Here is a 27,599-nt window from a genome sequence, read left to right as displayed (position 1 = left end):
TAGGCACTGTACATAAACATTTCTATCTCATAATGTCACATGTCACTTCGGGTACCCTTTAAGCCTCTTTCACAAGCTATACTGCCTTGCCAGCTGATTGGGTCCAACTTGGTCGGGAATCTAGCATGTACAAGTGTCTGCTGTGGTTACTTCTTGATCTTTAAGCCACAATTGGCGGGCAAGTCCATTGTTCTCCTTACTCGACTTCAGAAGTGGCTCTGTTCCTGGTGTTTGTCATCTCTCCTCTCCCCTTCATGGTGAGAACATGTGTTGATTCGCTTTTGCCTTGAGACGCGTCTGTAAAGTTTTGAGGTCCCATGAGTTCGGTCGACAGAAATGAGTTCGGCCGACAGAAATTGATGGCAAATTTTGCAAGGTTTTGTCTCGGGATATTCCACATCCCTTCACACAGTGTAACAAAGTAACACATGCATTTTTTTTTTTTTTTACCTGATTTGAAATCAAGAAATAAAAGTGTAAACTGTGCCAGATATTTTCCACTCTCTGGGACTTTACTGATTTTGCTATTCCTGAAGGTTTGGTAGGTGTCTGTAAGATGCCACAAACCATTAAAGGGGAACTTCAGCCTAAACAAACATACTGTTATTAAGTTACATTAGTTAGGTTAATTAGAATAGATAGGTAATATTTTACCCACCATGTTTTAAAGGAACAGGCAAATGTTTGTGATTCATGGGGGCTGCCATCTTTTTGGTTGAAAGGAGGTGACAAGGAGCAGGAGACACAGTTCCAACTGTCCTGTGTCCTGATAACCCCTCCCAGCTGCACACACTAGACTTCAAATGTCAAATTCAAAATGTAAAAAAAAAAAAATTGCACCAAAACAGCAGAACAAGAACATCAGAAATCCCATCATGCTTTGCACAGCATAAGAGGAAAACTGCCCAGGCAGTTTTTTTCTGTGCAGCAAAAAATGAGGCTTGTATAAGAGAAACAAAGTTCTGATGCTGTGAAACTGTTAAAGAAACACCAGGCCTTTTCAGTGCTGCTGAGTCGATTTTTAGTCTGGAGGTTCACTTTAAGTGTCAAGATCTGCTTAGATTTAGAGTTTCTTTGGAGCTTTATGGCAGATCTGGAGCATTTGCCTTATCTGCCTTCTGATGGTGTCTGAACAGTTGTCTGCTGTGTCCTGGAAGCGTTGGATTACTTTCTCTTGATTACTTTACAGTGTTTTGTGACATATTGATAATGCATTGTTAGGCCGCTGTCCTATTTTATGATTAAGTATTACTGTGGTTAATCTGAAAATATAATTAACAGGAATAGTTGTACGTTACTTTTTATTGATTTTACAATTTGTGCTTTAAGTGAGGCTTTGCATTCAGCTATTTCTGCCTGAGTTTGCCTTTAATTTTATGCTCCATAATCCAGATTACAGATGGACTTTAGTTGAAATGTAAAGTAATGATCCTAGATGCTCTTCTGGCTTACAAGGGACATCTCTGAATTGTTAAGTTTTTATGGCTGTGCCTTTTGGAAACATGGAAGTTATGCCCTTTCTATTATTTATACTTTTGAAAATTAATTGCATAAGCATTCATTATCCAGTTGTAAACTATAAAAATAGTTTTTAAAACTATGAGCTTCTCTATACAATAAGAAGATCTGTTAATGCCTTTCAAGCCTGTTAATGGTTTTTAAATGGCTTCGTATGTGTTCTCTTTTCAGAAAGAGGTGCAGTTTCCAAAAAGAAAGATGCTGTCTCCTTTGCAAGCAATTCCCTTCCTCGTGCAAAAGTCCCACCTAAAGCTGTCTCTCCTGTAGTATCTCATTCCCCTAGGATACCCAACTGTTCCTCTTCCGCACACAGAGCAGCTGGTTCTCATACATCAGCCAACAGGGTATAATAATGTTTGTTTTGTGGCTTTTTTTTCTCTGCTTGTGTGTGTTTAATGCACAATGCTACTTAACTGCGTTATGGTATTTTTTTTTTTTATTTTAAGGGAGCAGGAGCAAAAAACACTAGAGTAAACAATAAGCCAACAACTCCCACGACTGGACTCAGGAAAAAAGATATGAAGAACTTAAAAAATGTAGATAGCAACCTTGCAAATCTCATTTTAAATGAAATTGTGGACAGGTACAGTATGTGTCTTTGTGTTTATGGATGTTTGCATGAATGTATCATTTGAATAAAATGTTCTATTTACATTTTTTTTTTTCCCCCTTACCTCAGTGGTCCATCTGTAAAATTTTCTGACGTAGCTGGACAAGACTTGGCTAAACAAGCCTTGCAAGAAATTGTAATACTGCCTTCTATTCGTCCAGAGGTATGTTGTTTAAAGCGGACCCGAACTCTTGCAAAGCACACAATGAAAAGTATTTATTCCACCTATAGCTGCTGAATAAATGAACTGCTCTATTTTCTGTGTTTAGCCAGATCAAGGGGCCTATTTAGTTCAAATAAGCAACTGTGGATGACGTGCAGAAACTCTACCAAGGCAGCTTTTCCCCCCAAACCTTTCAGTGCTCCCTGTAAAGTGAAACCAAATTTAAAACTTCATTTTATTTTTATTTTTTTTATTTATTTTTTTAGGATTTCTAGAAACTTATGGCCCATACTCACGGGCAACTTTTTGGCCTGTCGCCAGCACATGTGAGCGTGTGCGCGACAGGCCGGTGACAGCTCGTCGCCAGGTCCCTCCGCATACACACGGCGGAGGGACATGGCAACTGATGCGGCGGAAGCTGTCGCTGTTGCTCCTCCCCCCCCCCCCCCCCCCCCCCCCCGCTGGAAGCCCAATACATTTCTCATCTTGTTGCTGTCGCTAGTCCGCGTACTCACGCGGACTAGCGACAGTTCCGGCAGAGTTGCGGCGGCGACTGTCGCCAGGCGATTGAGCGGTTCAATCGCCTGGCGACATCAGCGACAAGGGACGGTTCGGGGTGCGCGCCCGTGCAATGCCGCATACTCGCGGGCGACCTGTCGCTGCAACACGTGCGCGCCGCGACATTTGTAGCCCGTGAGTATGGGCCATAAGGAAGATTTTCATTTTTTCCATAAAAGTTATCATGCTGTGGCTAAACGTTTTAGAGCTGAGAGGAAACTGAGTTTAGCTCCACTTCAATATTTTACCTACTTCTTTTACCCTTGCAAAATTCTTCTTCTCTTCATACTCCCCTATTAATCTTTGAGTTGTGGTCCAGTGTTATTCGAGGAGCAGAAATGCAGACCTCAAACCAACAAACGTTGATTCTGATGATACCATTAATGACTGTAGATGGCTTATTGTAAGCTTTCGAAACGTTAAAGCGGATCGGAGATGAAAAACTAACTATAACAAGTAACTTGTCTATATATCTTATCTAGAGTTTAGATAGATTACACAGCAAATCTGTTTATAATGATTTAATCCTGTGATACGATGAGAGCAACCATGTTCTGTCATCATTACACAGGTAATCTGCAACTGCATCTCCACCCCTAGCCTGTGAAAAAAATCCCCCCCGACCCCCTCCCCCCCTCCCCTTTGCCTCTGAAATCTCTGGCTAGAAACCTCCTCCTCCTGCCCAGACTGAGCTCCCATAAGCCCTTGCTACATGGGTCTGAGTGCCTTGGCGTTTTGGAGAAGACTTGGGCGAGTCTTGTTTAGCTTATCGAGAATTGGAGTATTAAAACAAACCAAAAAAAAGATTTGGCTTGAGGAATGCCCTATAAACTATATGGAAGAAGCACAATTATGCAAAGAATAAAAGTTCATCTCGGATCCACCTTAAGTGTATTTTTCAGGCATTATACAGAACTGTCAGAACCGTACAAAGGTTCTGACACAGTTCTGTAGGAGGGCTCGTTTCCATTAAAGTGCAGAGCCCCACAGCTCTGCACAGCACGTCAGCAAACAATGTGCGTCGATTCATTGCCGCACATGAATGGAAACTGCAGACAGTGCAGTCTATGCACTGTCTGTCTCTGCAACCGCATTTCCTTAAAGTGAACCTCCGGACTAAAAATCGACTCAGCAGCACTGAAATCTTTAACAGCTTCACATCATCAGAACTTTGTTTCTCTTATCCAGGCCTCATTTTTAGCTGCACAGAAGAAAACAGCCCGGGCTTTTTCCCCCTGATGCTGTGCAAAGCATGATGGGATTTCTGATGTTGTTGCTCTCGTTCTGCTGTTTTGGTGCAATTTTTTTTTTTTTTTTTAACATTTTGAATTTGACATTTGAAGCCTAGCGTGTGCAGCTGGGGGGGTGGGGGGTTATCAGGACACAGGACAGTTGGAACTGTGTCTCCTGCTCCTTGTCACCTCCTTTCAACCAAAAAGATGGCTGCCCCCATGACAAAGATGGCAGCCCCCATGAATCACAAACATTTGCCTGTTCTTTTAAAACAGTGTGGGTAAAAAATTATATTGCCTATCTATTCTAATTAACATAACTAATGTAACTTAATGACAGTATGCTTGTTTAGGCTGAAGATCCCCTTTAAGCACGCATAAAAGTGCGCTATATGGTAACGAGCCCTAATGCCGGAAGAAGAAACTTAACGTATCAAAAGCTTGCAATAAACCATGTGCAATTAGTCATTAAGGGTATCGCCACAATCAACGTTTTGTTGGTTTGATATCTGCATTTCTATTAGTGTTTGTGAATCTGTCACAGCCTGTTATATTAAACATTTGTTTATATTCCTGTCACAGCAGAGTGCATAGTGAAGTGTCCCTCCTGATTGCAGGTCCCTCAGCCTTTCCTTGCTACCATGTTCTAATGGATCCTTGTAATAATGTCACACTGCAGCTTTTTTTTTTTTTTTTTTCAGTTAGCCAATAAATGGTATCATCCTGATTTAAAACTTCTTGCTTACACTGCAGTTTTGCTCACAGAGTAGGCAGTCACCTGAATTCTAGGTTCCTCTGGTCACTCAAGCCTGCATCTCCCTGTCGCCTAACAAAGTTTAGTGTGTAAGGCCTCTTTCACATCTATGAACGCATGCAGGAGCCGGGAATCTGCGGTTCGCCGCAATCAGCGGTGGTAGCTATTAATTGAACCCGACAGAAAACTCCGGCTCCCGGCGGATCGACGCTACCGGGTGCGTCGAACCGCAACGCACCAAAACGCAGCGTCTGGTGTGAAAGGTGAAATGAAAGTGTATGGACTTTCATTTTACCTTGGTTAATGCAAAGAACTGCCTTTGCGTTTCACCGCAGAAAAGGGCTCTGGTGTGAAAGAGCCCTCAAGAAGTAGACTTGTGCAGCGAAAGGTATAGTGTCCAGGCACTGTGTGTGTGTGTGTGTGTGTGTGTGTGTGTGTGTGTGTGTGTGTGTGTATGCTTAGCTAGACCAGTTAAAGGAAGCTTCGGGCTGCAGTAAATGGTGAAATCTTGGCTGCAAAGAATTCCTAATTAGCCAGGAAAGTAGGCAGTCATTACTACAGTATTATCACGTAACAGTACTCTATATTGGCCATAAAAGGTTGACCTTTGATTTCTATGAGCAGGTTTAATCTCCTTTATTCTGGCTTTCCTACGTGTGGAGACTGAGTCAAACTGCAGAGGTTAGGTTCACATTACGTCTGCAGCAGATGCAGCTTTTTTTCCCAAATGAAACTTGATGGAAACCATAGCAGCAGTACGGTATATGGATTTGTATTCTGCTTTCCAGAATATTGCCGTATTTACTCAATTTTACTCTGGACTTGTCTGCGCATAACAGAAATGCTAGACATTTTGCTTCCTTTGTCTAGGGTCAGGACATGTTCACACCAAATAAACACATGGGGTTGTGTATACCATTACATTGCAATAAATGGCGCTGCACAGAAATCCATGCTGTGTGATACTGCAGTGCACTGCTATGAATATAAAAAAATAAACTGCATATGGCCTTTTTTTACCAGCATTTCGGATTTCACAACATGTCTGTCTGTCTTATTTTCAGACAGCAACCCACATGGTGTGAAATGCTTTCATCAGGGAAGGAGGATGAACAAATATTTGCAACAGAATTTGCATCAAGTGGCCAATATTTGCAGTCTGTACACACCTTGAAAGTCAGCCAGCCAAATGCTATTGCTACCAATTTGAATAGGTCCAATACAACCTGTACTCAGGAAATTCACATCTCATTTTATCATGTTTAGTGAGGATGATGGGGATGACTTGTCAGGACTTTATTCCATTGCATTGGATGCTCAGATTGAAAGTATTGCAAATATATCCGTCCGTGTAGAGTTACACTGAGACCTTTATTTCTTAGGAATGTGCAAATAGGAATGTGGGTAGATAGCCATTTTACTGTAAAGGAAGGGATGGGAGAAGCAACATTAGGCTTTTTGAGGCGAATCAATAATCAGTAACACACAGACTGCACTGTATTTACTGGACAACCTGTGTGATTACAGTGGCAGAGAAGCATACTTTCATTGTACTGTATACTTCACGGTTTGGTTGCATGTCTAATGCACAGTGCAACTTTTGGCACTGTTGGGTGGATTCGCAGCAAGGTGCTCTGGTACAGTGCGGAAGGACTTTTTTTTTGTTTGTTTTTGTTTCATCTGTTTGTTCCCTTCTAAATGCTTAGGTAGTAATCTTGTACTTAGGAAGACAAAGTACCACCAACAGAGCATGTTTTGTGGAAATCCACAGAGGTACCTAATCATCTAATTACCTCATCAGTGAATGTTGTGGTTTTCTGCAAAGCCAGTACTGTTGGTGGGTTTTGAGGACAGGATTTGGAGTAGTTCTATAAACGTTCTATAATACTACAAAATCAAACCATTCTCTTCTGCTTACAAGTCTCATCACCTCAGCAGTGGCGCAGAGGTGGGCTCCACAATATCTTCATAGTTGTTATCGAGGATATTTGTTGTAGCTCAGCCCCAATACAAAATGCAGTTACCATTTTATAGGTATATTCATTACAGTGAAAGGCAGAAAATTAACATTTTATGAGGTCTTCCTGAGCAATATATCATGGCAGTGGGAAGCGGCATTTGCTCTTTAGGCCGCCAAAGGAGACAGTTATATGTAATATTTTATGATACATAGAGCCTTTCTGGCCATCACCCTGTCCCATTTATTTGACCTGCTAGGTCGAATACCTCTTTGGGACTTCTTGTGCTGACTTCAGAAGTACTTGCATCCCCGGGTACTTTTGGAGACTTAACTGCTTCATACTGTGATGCATGTGCAAGTTGAGGTTCATGCATGCGGCCATGTTTGCAAGGACTCGGGGACACAAATACTTCCGGAGCAAGGACCGAGAATGCTCTGTGGTTCTCTACCTACCTACCTGAGTCATCCCTAGGCAAATGTACCCCCTATCGAAGATGAAGATTACATGAGGGTGGAGCCAAATACTAGCGAAATACAGATAGTCCCTGGTTAACAAATGAGATGAGGACTGTGTCCATTTTTAACCCGAATCCATTCTCTGTTCTCCCTATGCCTCTTTTGCCCCCCTCTGTGTCACCTCCAGGGCCGGCCCGCTCATGAGGCGGGGTGAAACGTTTGCCTCAGGCGGCAAACTTCTAGGGGCGGCCGTCCGTGGGTGCGGGGGGGGGGGGGCGGCTGCCGAGCCGGAGGGGTAGCGGGCAGGACGGGGGTATTGGGCCTAGCGGTAAGAGGCACGGGCGGGGAGGACTCACCTTATCCACGTTCCAGCGTGCGCTCCACTAACGTCACTTCCTGCATCGCCGTCCACTTACAATACAGTGGGCGGCGATGCAGGAAGTGACGTCAGTGGAGCGCACGCTGGAACGCGGATAAGGTGAGTCCTGCCCGCCCGTGCCTCTTACTATTGGGCATCGGCAGCTTCCTATTACAGCTGGAGGGGAGCGCAGATCGGGGGACCCAGGCGAGGGAGGGGGCCGGCCCTCATGAGCGGGCCGGCACTGGAGGTGACACAGAGGGGGACAAAAGAGGCATAGGGAGAACAGAGAATGTGCCTCATTTGTCTCCCTCTGTCACCTCATTTCCCCATTATTATCTCTGTTCTCCCTGTGCCTCTTTTGACCCACTTTGTGTCACCTCTGTTTCCCCTGTGCCTATTTTCTCCCCCTCTGTTCCCCGTGCCTCTTTTGTCCCCATCTAGGTCCCCCTGTGTCACTTCTTGACCACCTGTCCTAACTAGGTATAGGTGCCCCCCATATAAAGTGGGTTGCAAAAGTATTCGGCCCCCTTGAAGTTTTCCACATGTTGTCGTATTACTGCCACAAACATGAATCAATTTTATTGGAATTCCACATGAAAGACCAACACAAAGTGGTGTACACGTGAGCAGTGGAACGAAAATCGTACATGGTTCCAAACATTTTTTTTACAAATAAAGAACTGCAAAGTGGTGTGTGCATAATTATTCGGCCCCCTTTTGATCTGAGTGCAGTCAGTTGCCTATAGACATTGCCTGATGAGTGCTAATGACTAAATAGAGTGCACCTGTGTGTAATCTAATGTCAGTACAAATACAGCTGCTCTGTGAGGGCTTCAGAGGTTGTCTAATTTTCTATTGGGAGCAACAACACTGTGAAGTCCAAAGAACACACAAGACAGGTTAGGGATCAAGTTATTAAGAAATTTAAAGCAGGCTTAGGCTACAAAGAGATTTCCAGAGCCTTGAACATCCCACGGAGCACTGTTCAAGTGATCATTCAGAAATGGAAGAAGTATGGCACAACTGTGAACCTACCAAGACAAGGCCATCCACCTAAACTCACAGGCCGAACAAGGAGAGTGCAGATCAGAAATGCAGTCAAGAGGCCCATGGTGACTCTGGACGAGCTACAGAGATCTACAGCTCAGGTGGGAGACTCTGTCCATAGGACAACTATTAGTCATGCACAGTGTAAAGTTGGCCTTTATGGAAGAGTGGCAAGAAGAAAGGTATTGTTAACAGAAAGAATAAGAAGTCCTGTTTGCAGTTTGCCACAAGCCATGTGGGGGACACAGCAACCATGTGGAAGAAGGTGCTCTGGTCAGATGAGACCATAATTGAACTTTTTGGCCAAAATGCAAAACGCTATGTGTGGCGGAAAACTAACACTGCACATCACTCTGAACACACCCTCCCCTCTGTCAAATATGGTGGTGGCAGCAGCATCATGCTCGGAGGGGGTGCATCTCTTCAGCAGGGACAGGGAAGCTGGTCAGAGTTGATGGCAAGATGGATGGAGCCAAATACAGGGCAAACTTGGAAGAAAACCTCTTGGAGACTGGGGCGGAGGTTCACCTTCCAGCAGGACAATGACCCTAAACATAAAGCCAGGGCAACAATGGAATGGTTTAAAACAAAACATATCTTTGTTAGAATGGCCCAGTCAAAGTCCAGATCTAAATCGAATCGAGAATTTGTGGCAAGATCTGTTAACTGCTGTTCACAAACGCTGTCCATCTAATCTGACTGAGCTGGAGCTGTTTTGCAAAGAAGAATGGGCAAGGATTTCAGTCTCTAGATGTGCAAAGCTGGTAGAGACATACCCTAAAAGACTGGTAGCTGTAATTGCAGCAAAAGGTGGTTCTACAAAGTATTGACTCAGGGGGCCGAATAATTACGCACACCCCACTTTGCAGTTATTTATTTGTAAAAAAATGTTTGGAATGATGTATGAGTTTCGATCCACTACTCACATGTACACCACTTTGTATTGGTCTTTCCCGTGGAATTCCAATAAAATTAATGCATGTTTGTGGCAGTAATGTGACAGATAGCCAGGTACAGATGCCCTAGTGTAGGCAGAGAGCTATAGGTGCTCCAGTATAGATGGCCAGGTACGGGTGGTGCCCCAGTGTAGGTAGCAAGCTATAAGTGCCCCAGATTAGATAGCCAGGTGCAGGTGGTTCCCCAGAATAGATTAGCGAGGTGCAGGTGGTGCCCCAGAATAGATATCCAGGTACAGGTGGTGCGCCAGAGTAGTTGGCGAGCTATAGGTGCTCCAGTATAGATAGCCAGGCAGTGCACCAGTAAAATCTTACATAGCCCCGTTCCCATGCAGACTCCTCTTGCTGGGCTCTCCTCCTATCGATGCGTCTCCTCGCTATGGTTACTTTCGGCAGCAACTCTGACGTCCTGAGAGGCTGCCGTGTAACCATGGCGACAGGACGTGAGGCGGCGACAGGAGGAGAGCCCGGACAGGAGGAGAGCTGGGCGACAGGAGTCCACGCGGGAATGGGACTAAGCAAGTTGCTGCGCCCCTTGCACAGACACTGCCTGCCTTGCCTGACACTTCTCTCCTGGACGCGAGATCCGCCACTTTGTCTGCAGCCTCTGGGGGATCCCCTGACAGCTGCTGATGTACCCCCCAGGGGTCCGCGGACCCCAGGTTGAGAAACACTACTCTATGGTAAGTATGGTGAGTTTCCTCACTTCAAGTTGACTTTATCACAGAGATTAATGTTCTGTGTTTGTGAAAAAAACTTCACTGACTAGATAGGTTTTTCATACATTTACTCTACTTTACCAGTGCTTTAATGTGGCTTGTTTTCCTTCTAGTTGTTCACAGGTTTGAGAGCTCCTGCTCGAGGGTTACTGCTGTTTGGCCCTCCTGGAAATGGAAAGACAATGCTGGTAAAAAGTAATTTTTTTTTCTTCTTCTTCTCCCCTGTTTTCTTTTAGGATTTGTGATATTAATGTATCTATGCATTTGTTTGATTACAGGCAAAAGCAGTGGCTGCTGAATCTAATGCCACGTTTTTTAATATAAGTGCAGCAAGCCTCACTTCCAAATATGTAAGTATGTACTATGGAAGCCTAAAACCAAAAAGTAGGTGGTAGAAATATAAAGATCACAAGTAGCAGACCGTAGTCCATGGTGAGGAGGGATGTGGGGAACCTTAGGCTTGCTGTGGTCATTGGACGTTATAAAGAAAATGCTGAGAATTCCCATGGGGAGATGGACTAGTCCAACATCTGTCAAGAGTTTAGATGTTTACTACTGTAAGTGATGACCTTTAAAGGGATACTGTAGGGAGGTCGGGGGAAAATTAGTTGAACTTACCCGGGGCTTCTAACGGTCCCCCACAGACATCCTGTGCCCAAGCAGCCACTCACCGATGCTCCAGCCCTGCCTCCGGTTCACTTCTGGAATTTCAGACTTTAAAGTCTGAAAACCACTGCGCCTGCATTGCCGTGTCCTCGATCCCGCTGATGTCACCAGGAGCGTACTGCGCAGGCCCAGTATGGTCTGCGTCTGCACAGTACGCTCCTGGTGACGTTAGTGGGAGCGAGGACACGGTAACGCAGACGCAGTGGTTTTCAGACTTTAAAGTCTGAAATTCCAGAAGTGAACCGGAGGCAAGGCTGGAGCATCGGTGAGTGGCTGCTTGGGCACAGGATGTCTGTGGGGGACCGTTAGAAGCCCCGGGTAAGTTCAACTCATTTTCCCCCGACCCCCTACAGTATCCCTTTAAGGAAAAATACATTTTACTCTGTCTCAGATGTACCTATGTACCTCTTACATACACAAACTCCTAATGTAAATTTTTTGCAGAAGCGATCCAATTATATATGTATGTTTATTATTTCCCCTTTTTAATTTTCACTTCTAAAAGTTAAAGGACACCCAAGGTCAAAATAAGCTGAGATAAACAGTGGTATCAGTCCTTCTTCTAAACATTTTTTTTTTTAATTTTTTTTTTTTTTAGTAATCCCACAGTTTTATTTTATATGTATGTCCACTTTTTAAAGTGAATGAAAACCCGTGTTTTTTTTTTTTTTTTTTTTTTTTCAAAAGTCAGATACTCACCTAAGGAGAGGGAGGCTCTGTGTCCCATAGAGCATCCCCGCTGTTGTCCTGGCTCCCCCGTAGCTGTATTTGACCTTTTCGGTCAAATACCGCTGTCTCCCGGCCAAAGGGAGGCTTCGGAAATGCTTCAGGAGCCCAAGTGCTCCCGAAGACGGGCCGCTCTACACTGCGCACGCGCGCCCTCTATGACGCACTCGCATGTGCGCCGCCTGTCTTCGGGAGGACTTGGCTCCCGAAGACTTCCGAAGTCCCCTCGGGGGATGAGAACGGAGGAGCCAGCGCAGCACGGAGGGCACCAGGAGAGGAGAGGGAAGACTCATTAGGACCGAGCATTCCCTCTCCTTAGGTGAGTACCTGACTTCTTTTTAGCTTTAAATTTTTACTGTTTCATGGCCTCTTCTCAATGACACATTCATTGAAGTATGCCAGAGCTAAAAAATCTATGAACTATTGATCATTTTCATCTCTTTCCTGCTCTCAGAAGCCATTTACTGCCAGGAAAGTGTTTATGGTTCCAATCCCTTATCTGTCAGGGTTATGCTATAGTCCGACCCGGTCCCGACCCAGACTGAAACTGTAACTTCCATACCTGATCTTTTTTAACTCTTTCGGACAGAGGAAGAAGAAAAAGGTACACAGCATAGGTATTTGTGTGCTTGGCAGTGTATATACACGTCTTATCTCATCATGTCACCTTGGATGTCCTTTAAAGGGTAAATGGGTATAATTCAGCTAATTCCTCATAAGTCAGTTCTATCCTTATTAATGAAGTGGCTTTTTGCACTTTTTAGTCTTGCCACACAAGGCCCAAAAGAGCCGGCCCTATAGGTACTAAAAAAAGAAAGGTCTCTTTTTATTGTATCCAGATAAATGCTATTAAAATAGAGGCACCACCTCAATCTGTGTGCCTCTACATGCAGGTTATAACAAGTGTTATTTATTCATTTATTGTATTTATAAAGCGCCAACATATTACGCAGCGCAGGACAATGAATAGGGATACATACAATATTTAGGGGTGACATACAGAAAAAATGACAATACCTGAATACAAGGAAGACCAGATCATGCAGCACAGTATGAGTACAAGGTAATGCTTAGTCAGTCACTGGAGGGAGCATGGAGATTAGGCAAGTTAGGTTCACTCAGATGCATAGCATGGGTTCACAGTAATGGAGGTGCATGATCAGGTTGGACACAAAAGGAGGACCCTGCCCAAAGGCTTACAATCTAAAGGGAGAGGTAGGGACATGAGAGGTAGGAGACCAGAGTTCAGCTGTGGGTTTAGAGCACTTGTGAGGGGTAGTAGGCCAGAGTGAAAAGGTGAGTTTTGAGGGCTTTCTTGAAGATGTTGGAGGGGGCTGCCCTAATGGGTGGAGGTAGGGAGTTCCATAGTGTTGTAGCAGCTCTTGAGAAGTCCTGGAAGCGTGCATGGGACTGGGTGATGCGGGGGGCGGTTAGGCGAAGTTCATTGGAAGAGTGGAGTGAGCGGCTAGGTGTGTACCTCTGAGTAAGATCGGAAATGTAGGTTGGACAGGTTTTGTGGACAGATTTGTAGGTCAGACACAGTATCTTGAATCTGATTCTGGACTGGATAGGAAGCCAGTGGAGGGATTTAAGGAGGGGATCCGCCATAGTGGAGCGATGGGAGCAGTGGATAATTCTGGCTGCCGCATTCATGATGGACTGCAGTGGGGCTGTTCGGGTCATAGGGAGACCAGACAGCAGGGCATTGCAGTAGTCAAGGCGGGAAATTATGAGGGCATGGATGAGGAGTTTGGTGGTGGCAGAGGTCAGGAAAGGGCGAATCTTACAGATGTTACGAAGGTGGAAGTTGCAGGACTTTTTGAGGTTTTGGATGTGGGGAGTGAAGGAGAGTGCGGAGTCCAGGGTGACACCCAGACAGCGGGCTTGAGAGGTAGGGTGAATGATAGTGTGGTTAACAGTGACATGCACATCTGGGAGGTTTATGGATGTCCGGTGTAAGAAGATCATAAATTCCGTTTTGTCTAGGTTTAGTTTCAGGAACCTAGCGGACATGCAGGAGGAGATGGCTGATAGACAGGAGGAGACCTTGTCCATGGTAGTGGTGGATATGTCAGGGGTGTGGAGGTAGATCTGGGTGTCATCTGCATACAGATGATAGTTAAAACCCATGGAGGAGATAACCTTGCCAATGGAGGATGTGTATAGGGTGAACAGTAGGGGGCCAAGGACCAAACCTTGGGGGACTCCCACCGAGAGGTGGTTGGGGGTGGATGAGGACTCATTAAAGGCGGTCGTGAAGGCGCGTTTGGAGAGGTAGGATGAAAGCCAGGACAGGGCAAGATTGTGAATGCCCATGGACTGGAGGGACTGGAGGAGTAGGGGATGATCTACTGTGTCAAAAGCTACTGAAAGGTCAAGAAGGAGGAGAATGGAGTATTTACCTTCAGCTTTAGCTAAGGCAAGGTCATTGACCACTTTGGTGAGAGCAGTTTCGGTTGAGTGGGTAGGCCGAAATCCAGATTGCAGTGGGTCTAGCAGTGAGTTGGCATTGAGGAACTGGGTCAGGCATTTGTGAACCAGACGCTCAAGGAGTTTTGAGGCAAAGGGGAGGAGAGAGATAGGACGGTAGTTGGAGGGTAGCGAGGGGTCGAGGGAGTTATGCTGTCATACACTGTTTCTGCACATATGATGTAGGGTGTCATTGCTGATCCCTCTACACTCCTTAAGTCAAAAGTAGTGGGGTGTAGCTAGACCTACTCAAAAGTTTGCAGATAATCATTGCACAAAAATCAGTAGGTGGGATCGCTATGTGCGATTTCAGCGTCCCAGTTCCTATTCAATATGTTAGCAGCACAACAATGATGGCGAGGGGGGTAAAAAAAACTCTGTAAAGACAACTATATACAGTGCTCCTATTGCTTTGACCAGTTTCACCAAACAGGCTTCATCAGAAAATCACATTGTGCAAGTGCTATATCCAACATATATACACCCCCCACCGCTGTACAATTGTACAATGTGTCCCCCTGCAACCCTCCAAAAGCCCAAGTCAAAGCTAACCAAACGTTAGTAGATCGTGGTTTAAATAAGGTCAATAATTAGAATATGCCCGCCCCTTTGGGAGGAGTTCATGCAGCATTACCTATAGGTTATACATATTGCAGGTGTCCCCCGTCAAACACTTGATTTCCCCTAGTCCGTCTGGCCAGCCCTGTCTTTGTATAACTAACTCGCTTCCGTGAATGTTGTGACGTCACTTCCTGTGCATCACTTCCTGTTTACGGAACTGATGTCATGGAAACCTAGGTAGCGGCCAGCGTCATATGCAGGCCGCTGAACTAGCGTCCGGTTGTTATGGTAACCATTTGCGTGCAGGACTAGACAAATCCGCTGTTAGAAACGCGGATCACTCACATCTCATTATATGCAACAACGATGGCAGACCTGACATGCTGTTGTTGTAGCAACCAATTGTATGCAGGACTCCCGTTGCACCTTTGTCAATTCCAGAATTTTCATTTTGTCCATAGGTCCCAAAGGTGTTCTGCATATTTATGGTCTTGTCTGACTAATCATGTATATAGATGCAATATCAAATAATCCTTCAGCAGTTTTCCTTTATATGAAGCAAAGTATAAATGAGTTTGAGTTTGTGATTCAGCAGAAAAAGATTTGTATAGCCTTCCCCTGTGCACCTTGCTTTTATATGCAAGCCTGAAAAAAATGACCCATGCAGACAGCTCACATTTCCAGTCCCTGAAGGAGAAGGGTAGAGTGTGATCATGCTTACTTGGATGTGGCTGGATGGTGTAATGGTTAAGGGCTCTGCCTCTGACGCAAGAGACCAGGGTTCGAATCTCGGCTCTGCCTGTTAAGTAAGCCAGCACCTATTCAGTAGGAGACCATAGGCAAGTCTCCCTAACACTGCTACTGCCTATAGAGCGCGCCCTAGTGGCTGCAGCTCTGGCGCTTTGAGTCCGCCAGGAGAAAAGCGCGATATAAATGTTATTTGTCTTGTCTACTTAAATAAGAGTTTGTATTAACCTATGCAAGGGCCCGCTATTTGTAGCCTCAGCTCATATAACCTAATGTTTCACTGCTGGTCTAATGGTTTTAACACACATTTTTTGGTTTTCTTATTTCCAGGTTGGAGAAGGTGAAAAACTAGTGCGGGCACTTTTTTCTGTGGCTAGAGAACTGCAACCATCTATTATTTTTATAGGCAAGTGGTTCACAGTATTCCAAAATCAAGTGTATTTAAGTGAATTTTTAAATAAAAATGAGTTGCCTCAGTAGTAGGCAGCCTCTGGTTTGTCCAAAAGCATACCTGATCCTTCTTTCTTCCACTGTCCCAGTCCTGGGTCCCTCTGAACATATGCTCTTATGGCCACACTTCTGTCCATGTATGCGACCATTCGTAGTGGGAGTTCAGGAGTACATGCCCTGTAGAATTAAGCTGCTCCAGCACATCCATGCACAAGTGGCTTTTTTACTTTGCGTGCACAGATTTTTCCTACGTGTGCCTAGTATGGAGAAGCTCATACTCTGGTGAGAATGTGACAACAAAGTAAAAGAGGGTCCTAGGCAGCAGTGGTGGGCTTGTGGAGGATCTGGGAAGCCTGTGGATTATTCAGAGACTTCACACTACTTAGGTAAAAATCTATTAACATTTTGTTCCTTACAGGTTTGCTTTAAATATCAGGGTTGGGTTACTGATTGTAAAGTTAAATAAAAAAAAAAATATAATGTATGTTTGAAAATGTCAGTACACACTACGCAATTTCTTATGGCTTTTTTATATGCAGGTATTGGTTTTCTATTAGTACAACATTGATAGGTGGTGTGGCAGATATCCTATCTCCCTTGTATGTTATAGTGGGAAAATACACACCTACATCTCTCACTTTCTCAAGTACCTATAATTAGAGCAACAGCACGAGATCCTATGCAAATGTTTACGATTTTATATGCAGTCTGGGGGAAACATTGTTTCAGGATGGCCAAACACAGGTTTATATTTTCCAGCACAATATGTTTCCAGAAAATTTAGGAACTCTGGGGATCCACATCTTTGGTATCGGTCTTCAACTGACATTTTATTTTTATTCATATGTGTGATTAAATAGTTACAGTATGTGTTGTTTTGCCAGCCTTCCTCTTATTTATGAAGTCTAAACTGTGACTTTCCTTTTTAGATGAGGTTGACAGCCTTTTATGTGAAAGAAGAGAAGGCGAGCATGATGCCAGCAGACGACTGAAAACTGAATTTTTAATAGAATTTGATGGAGTATGTATTACTTCTGCATAATAACAATGTGTAATTTGACTTGTTAAAGTAAAATCCCAAGCTAATGTAATGTTCATGAACAGGTCATGCTTATGTACCACCTTAGTGTGCTGATTTTACTTGCCGCCTCATTTAGGTATGTTTATCTATAAAAGTAGAAAGGTGTAAAAGGAAACAAATGTTTTAGTAATTTCCTTAGTGAATAAAGTTCTCCTTTACCCATAGCTTTTTTGTTTGATTTTGTTTTAAATGCATTTCTTAGAAGTTGTTGAAATGCAAGGACCGAGGTTTGATGCATGCAGTAGCAGTTAGCATTTGAAAAATGTAAGTGTAAGGGTGCAAGTGACTTTTTAACTAGAATTAACTATACTCTACTTTTACATTCTATTGCAGTATTATTGGCATAGGATTCCCTCAAAGACCGCTTTCCCCTTGACTTGGAAAGTTAAAAATATATAGCAGATTTTAGTTTTTTTTTTGTGTGTTTTTTGTTTTTATTTTTTTTTTCTCTCCATGTGTGTTTTTACTTCTTTTAATGCCCATTTGTCTGTAGGTACAGTCTGGAGGGGATGACCGGGTCCTTGTCATGGGAGCCACTAACAGGCCTCAGGAGCTGGACGAAGCAGTTCTCAGGTATCTTATGTACATTTATCATCTAAAGCTTTAAATGTACATTCCTTGCAAACAGCCTTATGAAAGTTTACAGTTTTTGTCCCCCTACCTTCAAAGCCTAACTCAAGCTAAGTAGTTTATAAGTATAACATCAGCCTGCTCCCTCAAATATCCCTGTTGATTCAGAAGAAGGAAAAAACCCTTACAAAAGCATGGTCCAGTTAGCCCCAAAAGGGAAAAATATTCCATCCTGACTCCAGATGGCAGTCCGTTAAAATCCCTGAATCAGCTCCACCGGGAATTGCCTAGTGTTTATAGCCATGGAAGTCTTTCAATGCAGTCATCGAAGTCTCCTTAAAAGGACTCCGAGCAGTGTATAAAAACAAAATCTGAACTTATCTGGGGCTTTCTGCAGCCCACCGTAGGTCGAAAGGTCCCGCAGTTTGATCGCGCATGCGCAGTACTGTCACTCCGACCACCATGATGACGTGAGGCGGCCGGCGTGGTGGCGACTGACGTCAACTTTCCGGAAGAGGGAGCCCGACACTCTGTCTCGGTGTCGCCGGGAGCCATTTCGGAGCAGGGCCTGGGAGATGGGCCAGAAGGATGGCGGGGGGCCTCCTGATCTACGGTGGGCTGCAGAAAGCCCCAGGTAAGTTCAGATTTTGTTTTTATGCACTGCTCGGAGTCCCTTTAGATGCAAATGTAGAATTTGCCATAACTACTTCCTGTGGCAATACATTCCACATTTTAATCACGCTTACTGTAAAGAACCCTTTGCTTAATGGGTAAAACATATTTCCTCCATGCACAGATCATATCCCCTAGTCCTTTGCAAAAGCCTAGTGACCAAAAGCTCATCTGCCAAGCTTTTATATTGCCCTCTGATGTATTTATACATGTTAATTAGATCTCCTCTAGGCATCTTTTTTCTCCAGCCCAGTTTATCTAACCTTTCTTGGTAAGTGAGACCTTCCATCTCTCTAATCAATTTGGTTGTTCGTCTCTGCACCTGCTCTAAAACTGCAATATTTTTTCTGTAATGTGGTGCTCTGAACTGAATTCCATATTCCAGATGCATCCTTACTAGAGGGCTAAATAGGGGCAATATTTTGCTAGCATCCCAAGTTATTTCCCTTTTTAATACATCCCAAAATGTTATTTGCTTTAGCTGCAGGGGCTTGGCATTGAATATGATTATTTAACTTGTCGATGAGTACTCCTTTAAGTTATTTCCCCATCTGTATCCCGTTTATTATGTATGGCGCTAGACCAATGGTACGACCAAAATGCGTGACTTTACATTTTTCAACATTGAATTTCATCTGCTATTTATGTTCCCATATAGCCATCCTATCCAGATCCTGTTGCAATATGTCACTATCCTCCTGAGAGTTGATGATTCTGCCCAATTTTGTATCATCTGCAAAAATAGCAACATTGCTTTCTACTTCCATCTACTAGGTCATTAATAAATTTAAGAGCACTGGACCCAGTACTGACCCCTGTGGGACCCCTACTGCTAACAGTCACCCACTTTGAATATGATCCATTGACCACAACTCTCTTTCTGTCCATTAGCCAGTTCCCTATCCATGTACACAGACTCTTTTCCCAGTCCTTGCATCCTCAACTTTTGCACCAGACGTTTGTGGGGAACAGTGTTGAAGGCCTTTGCAAAGTCCAAGTATATCACATCTACAGCATTCCCAATATCCACACTAGCTTTCACCACCTCATAAAAGCTGAGCATGTTCGGCAAACAGGACCTGTCCTTAGTAAACCCATGCTGATGCTGAGAAATAAGATTATTTTCTGCTATTAATTCTTGTTTTTCTGCTATGAGGAAGTGTGGAGGAACCCTTACAATTTGAAGCAGGGTTGAAAACATGAGAAACCCTCTTTGAAGTGTGAGGTCACTAATGTCCACGATATGATTCACTTTTTCCCAGAATATGCAAAGCACTTTTATGGACATTACATATATACTTGGTATACTGCAGCTCATGAACTCTCAGGACTGAAAGGACCACTATAGCGGAAAAAGTAAGCAGTTAAAATCTGACCGAACTGACAGGTTCTGGACTAGTTCATTTTCTCATGAGGGATTCTCGGGGTTTTCTAAAGCATTTCCTCCTGAACCACAGTTGCTAAGTCTAACTGTGGAAACCATTAAGATACCAGCCAGCCTCTCTACTCATTTGCACATTTTGGCAGCTAGACTTATGCTGCATACACACTTGAGATAAAAGTCTCTGGAAAAGGCAAGTTCACAGACCAATTATACCCCATTCCATGTAGTATGAGAGCCATACCTTCACAGTCTATTCTATGGAGCTGCACTCCCCATCAGATAAAATCTTTGCAAGATGCTGCACACAAAGATGCCCTTACACATTCAAAAGATCATTATCTGCAAAAGATCTCTTCCTGCAATAGATCCATTCCTTCAAAATGCATTCATAGTCCTATGAGATCTGCAGATCATCATACACACCTTGTTTAGCAGGCAATCATCTGTAGATCATCTGCAGATCAGATCCACCAGGATGGATTTTCAGATCTGCAGATGATTGCCAGATATGCAGATGAAGTCTGTTAAACAAGGTGTGTATGAGGATCTGCAGATCTCATAGACTATGAATGCATTTTGCAGGAATGGATCTATTGCAGGAAGAGATCTTTTGCAGATAATGATCTTTTGAATGTGTAAGGGCATCTTTGTGTGCAGCATCTTGCAAAGATTTTATCTGATGGGGAGTGCAGCTCCATAGAATAGACTGTGTAGAGTATGGCTCTCATACTACATGGAATGGGGTAAAATTGGTCTGTGATCTTGCCTTTTCCAGAGACTTTTATCTCAAGTGTGTATGCAGCATTAGTGACTGCCATTCAGGAAATGCTTTTGAAAAGAAAGAAAACCCTGAGAATCCCCACATCCCCCAAACTTGACAGATTTTAACTGCTTACTTCTTTCACTGTAGTGGGTCAGAGAGAAATGTCACACGGCAGTGGACTCCAGGGAGGTGTGTAGTTTACACCTACACAATACTCTGGGATCGCGGTGCACAGAATGGGGGCAGCAGGAGGCAGGGGACAAGGCAATAAGTCACAGGGATATGAAGGAGGCACATGAGCTCAGTGCACAGGTTGGTACAATAAGGCACAGGGGGACCAAAAGCACAAAGGGCGATACAATAAGGCACAGGAACACAAGGCACAAGGGGAATACAAGGAGGCACAAAAGGAGCATAGAAAGAGGCAAACAGAGGGACAAAGGGTAAGACTCTGGAGGCAAAGGAGGGAACATGGGAACAGCGGTGGCACAGGGGGACACTGGAGGCAAAAAAGGGCACAGGGGGGCAGAGGTGACAAGAAAGAGGACATTGAAGGCAATGGAGGGCAGAGGAGGCACAGGGGACAGAAGTGGAACAGCATTCCGACTTAAAAACTGATTCAGGCTACAAAGTAACCCACAGTTCCTATCTCGTTCGTTAATCTGGGACTACCTGTATACACTTTAGAGTTTCTGGTTGAATGTTGGTGGCTGTTTTATAAGCAGCGGATGCTGTGATTAGTATTAGGTGGTTCCCCTGTTGACATGAAAAGAAAAGCATCCTACAAGATTTGCTGTCCAGCTGACATGTTATTGACTGGTTATGTATGAGCCCATTAACATCTGCACGTTAGAATCCTAGTAAATGGCTTGTTGCTTTCAGCGTGTCCCTGGAAACAGTGAAAGGCTTCCTTCTATGAAGCCATTCATTCTAGTCTTCAGGAAAAATATGCAAATTACTGCACATGGTGTTTGTTTTATAATGCAAAGTAATGCACTGAATGGACCATGTTAAAGAATATAAGCAATAGGAGCCACCTTTTATGCCATATGGATGTGAATAGGTCCTAAAAATTGTTTTTGATGGGTAGGAATGAAGCTGCATGGTTTTTTAGATCTGTCACTTCTGAAACCATTCATTACTTTAATTTAGAAGGTGGTCATTGGAAAGCATAAGTCACCATTACAGTCCACTTATGGCCAAGGATTTGTATCTAATCTTGTATAGTGTATGAAAGAAATGTAATCAATTCCAGTTATCTTAACTTACAAAACATTTCATACTACTTCTGCATGACTACTAAAATCCTATCCCAGATTAATCACTGTCTCATCCTTCTCTCTGACCTAAAGGCTGACAGACCAGCATTTTACTAGACCATACTGAACTCTGCTGCTTACCTCATCCCCCTTTCTTCTCTCCCCCCCCCCAACTGCTGCCCCTGCTGCTTGCCAGGCTTTTCACTCAGAGGACCACTCCAGTACCCTCCTCCACTCTGCTCACAACCTTATATTGTCCTCCAATAGAATTGGCTTCTATTTGCATTAAGAGGTCTACTCGCAAGCTTCTTCTCTTCCCTGGAATTAACTTTTAAAGACAAAATTTACTCTCCAACTCTTGAAGTCTTTAAAATGGGGGGGGGGGGGGGGGGGGTTCCACTAGCACCGTCCAGCTGTCTCTGAGATGGACACCGGCACTTGTGCATGCCCATTATGCATCTGAATCTATATAGCCGCACCATGTACAGTTATAGGGATTGGGAAGCGTTGGCCAGATTTCTGAAGCAATGCTTCAGAATTATTTCATGTACATTAATTCAGAAGTGGCCTTTTGATATCAATAGGCTGAGATTCTGGATCCGTATTTGTGTGCGTGAAATCGGGCACATGCACAGGTTTTCCCCAACGTTACAGAGTTGCTCAGCAGAGCAGTGTAATATTTACACACTCCCAACAATGCGACGGGGTCCCAGCAGCTGTAAAGGGGGGGGGGGATGCTGGGAATTGGAACTTTTATTGGCTACATTTTTGTATGTATAACTCTGATTTTGTTTTTTTCCTCAGACGATTCACAAAGAGGGTATATGTCTCCTTACCAAATGAAGAGGTATGTTTGTTTTACTTTATTCCACATTTTTTCAAAACCTACAAAGGGTGCTCCATAGCTAGCATATCAATGCTATGGTTCTAATCTTCAGAGTAACTGGATCGGTAACTTTAAACATTAAAGCGGTTCCAAGGACAAAACTCTATAGTATATAACAATTGTGTATTATACAAACAAAAGTATAATGCAGATCATGTAATGATGTATCTTATTCTGAACCTCGCTAGCTGTGAAAAATTTCAGTCTAATCACTTCATGTAACCTCCCTCAAACATATAACTTATTTACTAAATCATAATATGCTGACTCTTTAGCTATGCTTAAAGAGACTCTGAAGTCTCAAAAAACGAATTTTTTATTTAATAAAAGTGTTTAACATAATAACTCTACCTAAACCGCCACATCCCCGCCGCTCTAATCTAACTAAATCCCCCCAAACTCCCCGTGGGGCAATCCGGGCAGCGCTTCCGTGTGAGGCAGGGCTATGAGCTGCAGCCCTGCCTCACACGCATCTGTCAGCCCGGATCGCCGCCTCTCCCCCCGCCCCTCTGTCTTCCTTCACTGAGAGGGGCGGGGAGAGGCGGAGATCCGCTGCTGACAGACACGTGTGAGGCAGGGCTGCAGCTCATAGCCCTGCCTCACATGGAAGAATAGAGGGCAGCAAAATCCACGACCAAGAAAGTTGTGGATTTTGCAGGGGAGAGGGAGGGGGGAGTTGGGGGGGGGGGGGGATTTAGATAGTTTACAGCATCGGGAATGTGGCGGTTTAGTTAGGGCTATTATGCTAAACACTTTTATTAAATAAAAAGATGCTTTTTTGACACTTCAGTGTCTCTTTAAAGGGACCCTTAAAGCCGGGTACTCACTTTTAATTATGATTGACCAATCAGTGACCCATTTTACCACCTCCATGTAGTATGAGTTTACCTACACAATCTGCTCATAGTATTCAATATCTTTTGACCCTCATACTATATTGAAGTGGTAAAATTGGTCCGTGATTGGACAATCCTTATTGAAAGTGTGTACCAGGCTTTAGTGACCCAAAGACATTAATTTTAACTTGCCTGGGGTTTCTTCCAGCCCCTGTAGTCCTTCAGGTCCGGTGTGCTGCTGTGCCCCTCTGAAAGCTGGTCAACTGAGCTCTGTCGCAGGCTGCCGTGCATAGGCGGCCCCAGCCTCGATCGCATTCCCATAGCTGGGAGCGTTCTGGGAGTGCAGTTTTTAAAACATACGCCTGCACATAATATTCAACTTTTGGGGAAGCTTAACTGAGAGGGATATGGATGTTTCCTTTTAAACAATACCAGTTGCCTGGCAGTCCTGCTGAACTCTTTAGCTACAGTAGTAATTGAATCACACACCTGAAACAAGCATGCAGCTAATCCAGTCTGACTTCAGACAGAGACAAAAGAAATACCGAGAGCCCAATATAGTGTAGTATGCAAAACAAAGGGTTGGAAATGAAAAGTATATAATGTATATACTCACAAACGTGGGTTACCTCCTAGGTAACCACTGTATAGGCAGGTGAGGAGATTAGACCTGTCCTCACTCAGGATTAAAAGTCGCTCTCTGTAGATGAGGAAATAAGGGGCAACACCCCTCCACCAGAGGTGGATATTGATAATGTAAGAGTGAACAGAGGCGCCAGCAGGATAAAAGGTTCTAAAAGGCTTAAAATCCCTCAGGAGGTGGTGGTGGACTCGCCTTCCCGAAGCAGACAAGATACCGTCAGTTTTATGACAACAGGTTAATTAATATCCTCCAAAACAAACAGTGCAACGAGTTTCACGGGTATGTTCCCGCTTCCTCAGGCAATAAACAGATAGGAGTACACAGTATGGTCTCAAGGTCACGAATAGCGCCTCTGTCAAGCGCCTCTTTAGCTACTACTGTAGTAATTGAATCACACACCTGAAACAAGCATGCAGCTAATCCAGTCTGACTTCAGACAGAAACACCTGATCTGCATGCTTGTTGAGGGGCTGTGGCTAAACGTATTCGAGACACACAATCAGCAGGAGAGGCAGGCAACCGGTATTATTTTAAAAGGAAAAATCCATAAAGAGGGAGATAATGAAGGCACAGGGGAACAAAGTAGGCACGAGGGGGCACAGAAGAGGTACAGGGGACAGAGGTGGCACAGTGTTATGACTTAAGAATGGATTTGGGTTAAGAACAATCATACAGCTAAAGAGGTCTCCGTAAGCTTAATACAAAGTGGTAGTGTGTGCTTCAACAACAACTGAAGAATGACTGTGTGGTGGACCGGTAGCTGGTTAACACTTATGTCAGTTTGTTTGCTTGCCTAAATGGTGGAGACTTAAAGAGAAACTCCGACCAAGAATTTAACTTAAACCCAATCAGTAGCTGATGCCCCCTTTTACATGAGAAATCTATTTATTTTCACAAACAGACCATCAGGGGGCACTGTATGACTGATATTGTGGCGAAACCCCTCCCACAAGAAGCTCTGAGTACCGAGGTACTCCTGGCAGTTTCCTGTCTGTGAACCTGATTGCATTGTGGGAAATAGCTGTTTCCAACTGCCAAAACAGCATACAGCAGCTACATTACTTGCCAGCAGTAAAAATGTCACCATGTGGTAAATGTCAGAATATAAATCCGGGATTTAAAAGATTTTACAATGGGCAAACACTGACTAAATCATTTATACATAATTATTGTAAAAATGAAGCACTTTTTTTTATTACATTTTCACTGGAGTTCCTCTTTAAGGTGCGTACACACGCACTACTATAGAGAACTGGTCTGTCAGACCCTCCTGCTGGACGGGCGTTCTCTCGACAGTAGTGCATGTGTACCGTCTGTCTGCAGACTGATGAGGCTGTTTCTGAGCGGATCGTTCAGAAACAGCCTCATCAGTGTCTGACAGACTGTACAGTACACACGCACTACTGTTGGGAGAACGCCCGCCCAGCAGGAGGGTCTGACTGACCCGTCCTCTATAGTAGTGCGTGTGTACGCACCTTTAAGCTTCCATTTAAACATATCAAGGGTAGGAAAGTGTCAGATATGCAGAGAAAGAGGTAATGAGATAAGAGAAAGGTGTAATGAGGGCACAGGAAAACTTGTATGTTCTAAGCAGAGCTTGTGTTTTCTATAATTTTCTGGGAATAAATTCAGAATTTTCTGGGAGTCGAGCTATTTTAAATCACTTTGAACTTTTTTTTTCTGAACAGACTAGGTTATTGCTTTTACAAAACCTTCTAAGCAAGCAAGGGAACCCTCTGACACAAAAAGAATTGGCTCAACTGGCCAGGTATGTGTAAATGTGTTCTACTTGCACTTAATAGACTGTATTGAAAAGGTGTGTATGTATACAGTATATTGACAGAGCTGTTTGTAGAGTCTTTATCAAGTAAATCTAATATATTATTGCTCTGAATGCATTGTAAAGGCTGACGGAAGGATATTCTGGAAGCGATATAACTGCCCTGGCAAAAGACGCTGCACTTGGCCCTATAAGAGGTGAGTGTCTACAGGATTCTTCCACAAGGGTCATGTGACAAATTTGTCTGCAAGTTTTAATGTTGCTTTCAACTTTACATGCTTTGAGTTACAAAGGTCTATGGAAATTTGAATAAATTATTTAAAGTGGACCCAAACCAAACCTTTTTTTAATTCAAAATATTTAGTTGCACCACTCTGACACATACAAAGATAAATAAACACTCCTTTAAAGGGAAGGTTCAGGGAGGGATAAAAAAAAAATCCGCATCCACATACCTGGGGCTTCCTCCAGCCTGTGGCAGGCAGGAGGTGCCCTCGGCGCCGCTCCGCAGGCTCCCGGTGGCCGACCCGACCTGGCCAGGCCGGCGGCCAGGTCGGGCTTCTTCTGCGTTCCAAAGTGCGCCTCACGGCGGCGCGCTGACGTCATCGGACGTCCTCCGGGCTGTACTGCGCAGGCTCAGTAGTTCTGAGCCTGCGCAGTAAAGCCCGGAGGACGTCCGATGACGTCAGCGCGCCGCCATGAGGCGCATTGTGGAACGCAGAAGAAGCCTGGCCTCCGGCCTGGCCAGGTGGGGTCGGCCACCGGAGACCACCGGGAGCCTGCGGAGCGGCGCCGAGGGCACCGCCTGCCACGGGCTGGAAGAAGCCCCAGGTAAGTGGATGCGGATTATTATTTTATTTTTTTAACAGTCCCTGAACCTTCCCTTTAAGCCTACCGGTATGAGCATTTCAGTGTATGCTTTCACCCTTCTCTTTTCAGAACTAGGGTTATACAGGTGGCAGCCATTACTTCTGAGCTTAGTAGGAGGTTTTAGATCAGGGGTGTGTTTGTCATCAGCTGCCCTCCCTCACAGGGGCATTGTCTATGTGAAATCTCACACAAGCTGAGATCACCTCCCCTGTGACATCATCAGTAGCAGCCTGTGTTTTGTTTTTATCTCCTCCACCAGTTTGTCAGAAAAATCCCGGCAATATGAAAGGAAGGGAGAGGTTTCTCCAATAAATGTAAAATATTTTATATTTGTCATCATGCAGCTGAAAAAAAAGCTGCTATTTATCATTATAATTTAGAATACAGATTTTATTTCTGAAATCTTGTATTTTTAATTTGGGTCCACTTTAATTATGGAATCCAGTATGGAAAATTCCCTGGTTGTATATACTGGTCAGTTTTCTTTTCTGTTTCCCTTTGGTTTATAAATGATGTAGAGGCGAGGCGTTCATCTGACAGTTTTTTCTCCCATGGAGTTCAAAGTGAATGGCGTGTTTCAGATAAAAAAAAATAAGCAAATGATGCATGCTAGTCTCCTTACAGGGATCTTACTCTTTTCTTGGTGCCCTCCATCTGTCAAGATTTCTAACTGCCATTACATTTATAAGCCCAGCTGCCAACCTTCCAATTACTACAGTGATTTAATGGCTGCTTTAATTGCCTGCGTGTGAATGTAGATTTGGCTTTGGTGTTGTCTAATGCTATGTATGTACATACAACCGCTCTTGGTACAGGCATCCGGTGGGGGCTTTCCCCTGTGTGCAATATCCCATGAGTAGGAGTTCACTGCCAACTGGACGATTTGCCGGTGCTGATTGGGG

The 27,599-nt window shown here is 44.0% G+C and overlaps 2 protein-coding genes across 3 annotated transcripts in view; one reads left to right on the top strand and one right to left on the bottom strand.

The window, feature by feature from the left end:
- TTLL2 (tubulin tyrosine ligase like 2) overlaps positions 1-27,599 on the bottom strand; it is a 688,842-nt gene that overhangs the window by 129,881 nt on the left and 531,362 nt on the right. The gene's annotated exons all lie outside the window — the stretch shown is intronic.
- The window catches only part of SPAST (spastin), a 68,046-nt gene that overhangs the window by 37,621 nt on the left and 2,826 nt on the right, over positions 1-27,599 (top strand). For both annotated transcript variants that reach the window (XM_068232054.1, XM_068232053.1), the window contains 11 exons: positions 1,690-1,862; positions 1,965-2,101; positions 2,198-2,291; positions 10,448-10,522; positions 10,613-10,684; positions 15,834-15,909; positions 16,883-16,974; positions 17,528-17,607; positions 22,487-22,529; positions 25,736-25,815; positions 25,954-26,024. In XM_068232054.1, coding sequence (XP_068088155.1) covers positions 1,690-1,862; positions 1,965-2,101; positions 2,198-2,291; positions 10,448-10,522; positions 10,613-10,684; positions 15,834-15,909; positions 16,883-16,974; positions 17,528-17,607; positions 22,487-22,529; positions 25,736-25,815; positions 25,954-26,024 — 993 coding nt within the window. The remainder of the gene's footprint in view (positions 1-1,689; positions 1,863-1,964; positions 2,102-2,197; positions 2,292-10,447; positions 10,523-10,612; positions 10,685-15,833; positions 15,910-16,882; positions 16,975-17,527; positions 17,608-22,486; positions 22,530-25,735; positions 25,816-25,953; positions 26,025-27,599) is intronic.

Source organism: Hyperolius riggenbachi, chromosome 4 (assembly GCF_040937935.1).
Source record: "Hyperolius riggenbachi isolate aHypRig1 chromosome 4, aHypRig1.pri, whole genome shotgun sequence".
NCBI lineage: Eukaryota > Metazoa > Chordata > Amphibia > Anura > Hyperoliidae > Hyperolius > Hyperolius riggenbachi.
The sequence above is the reverse complement of the archived record's forward strand: the minus strand, read 5'-3'. Positions and strand labels throughout refer to the sequence as shown.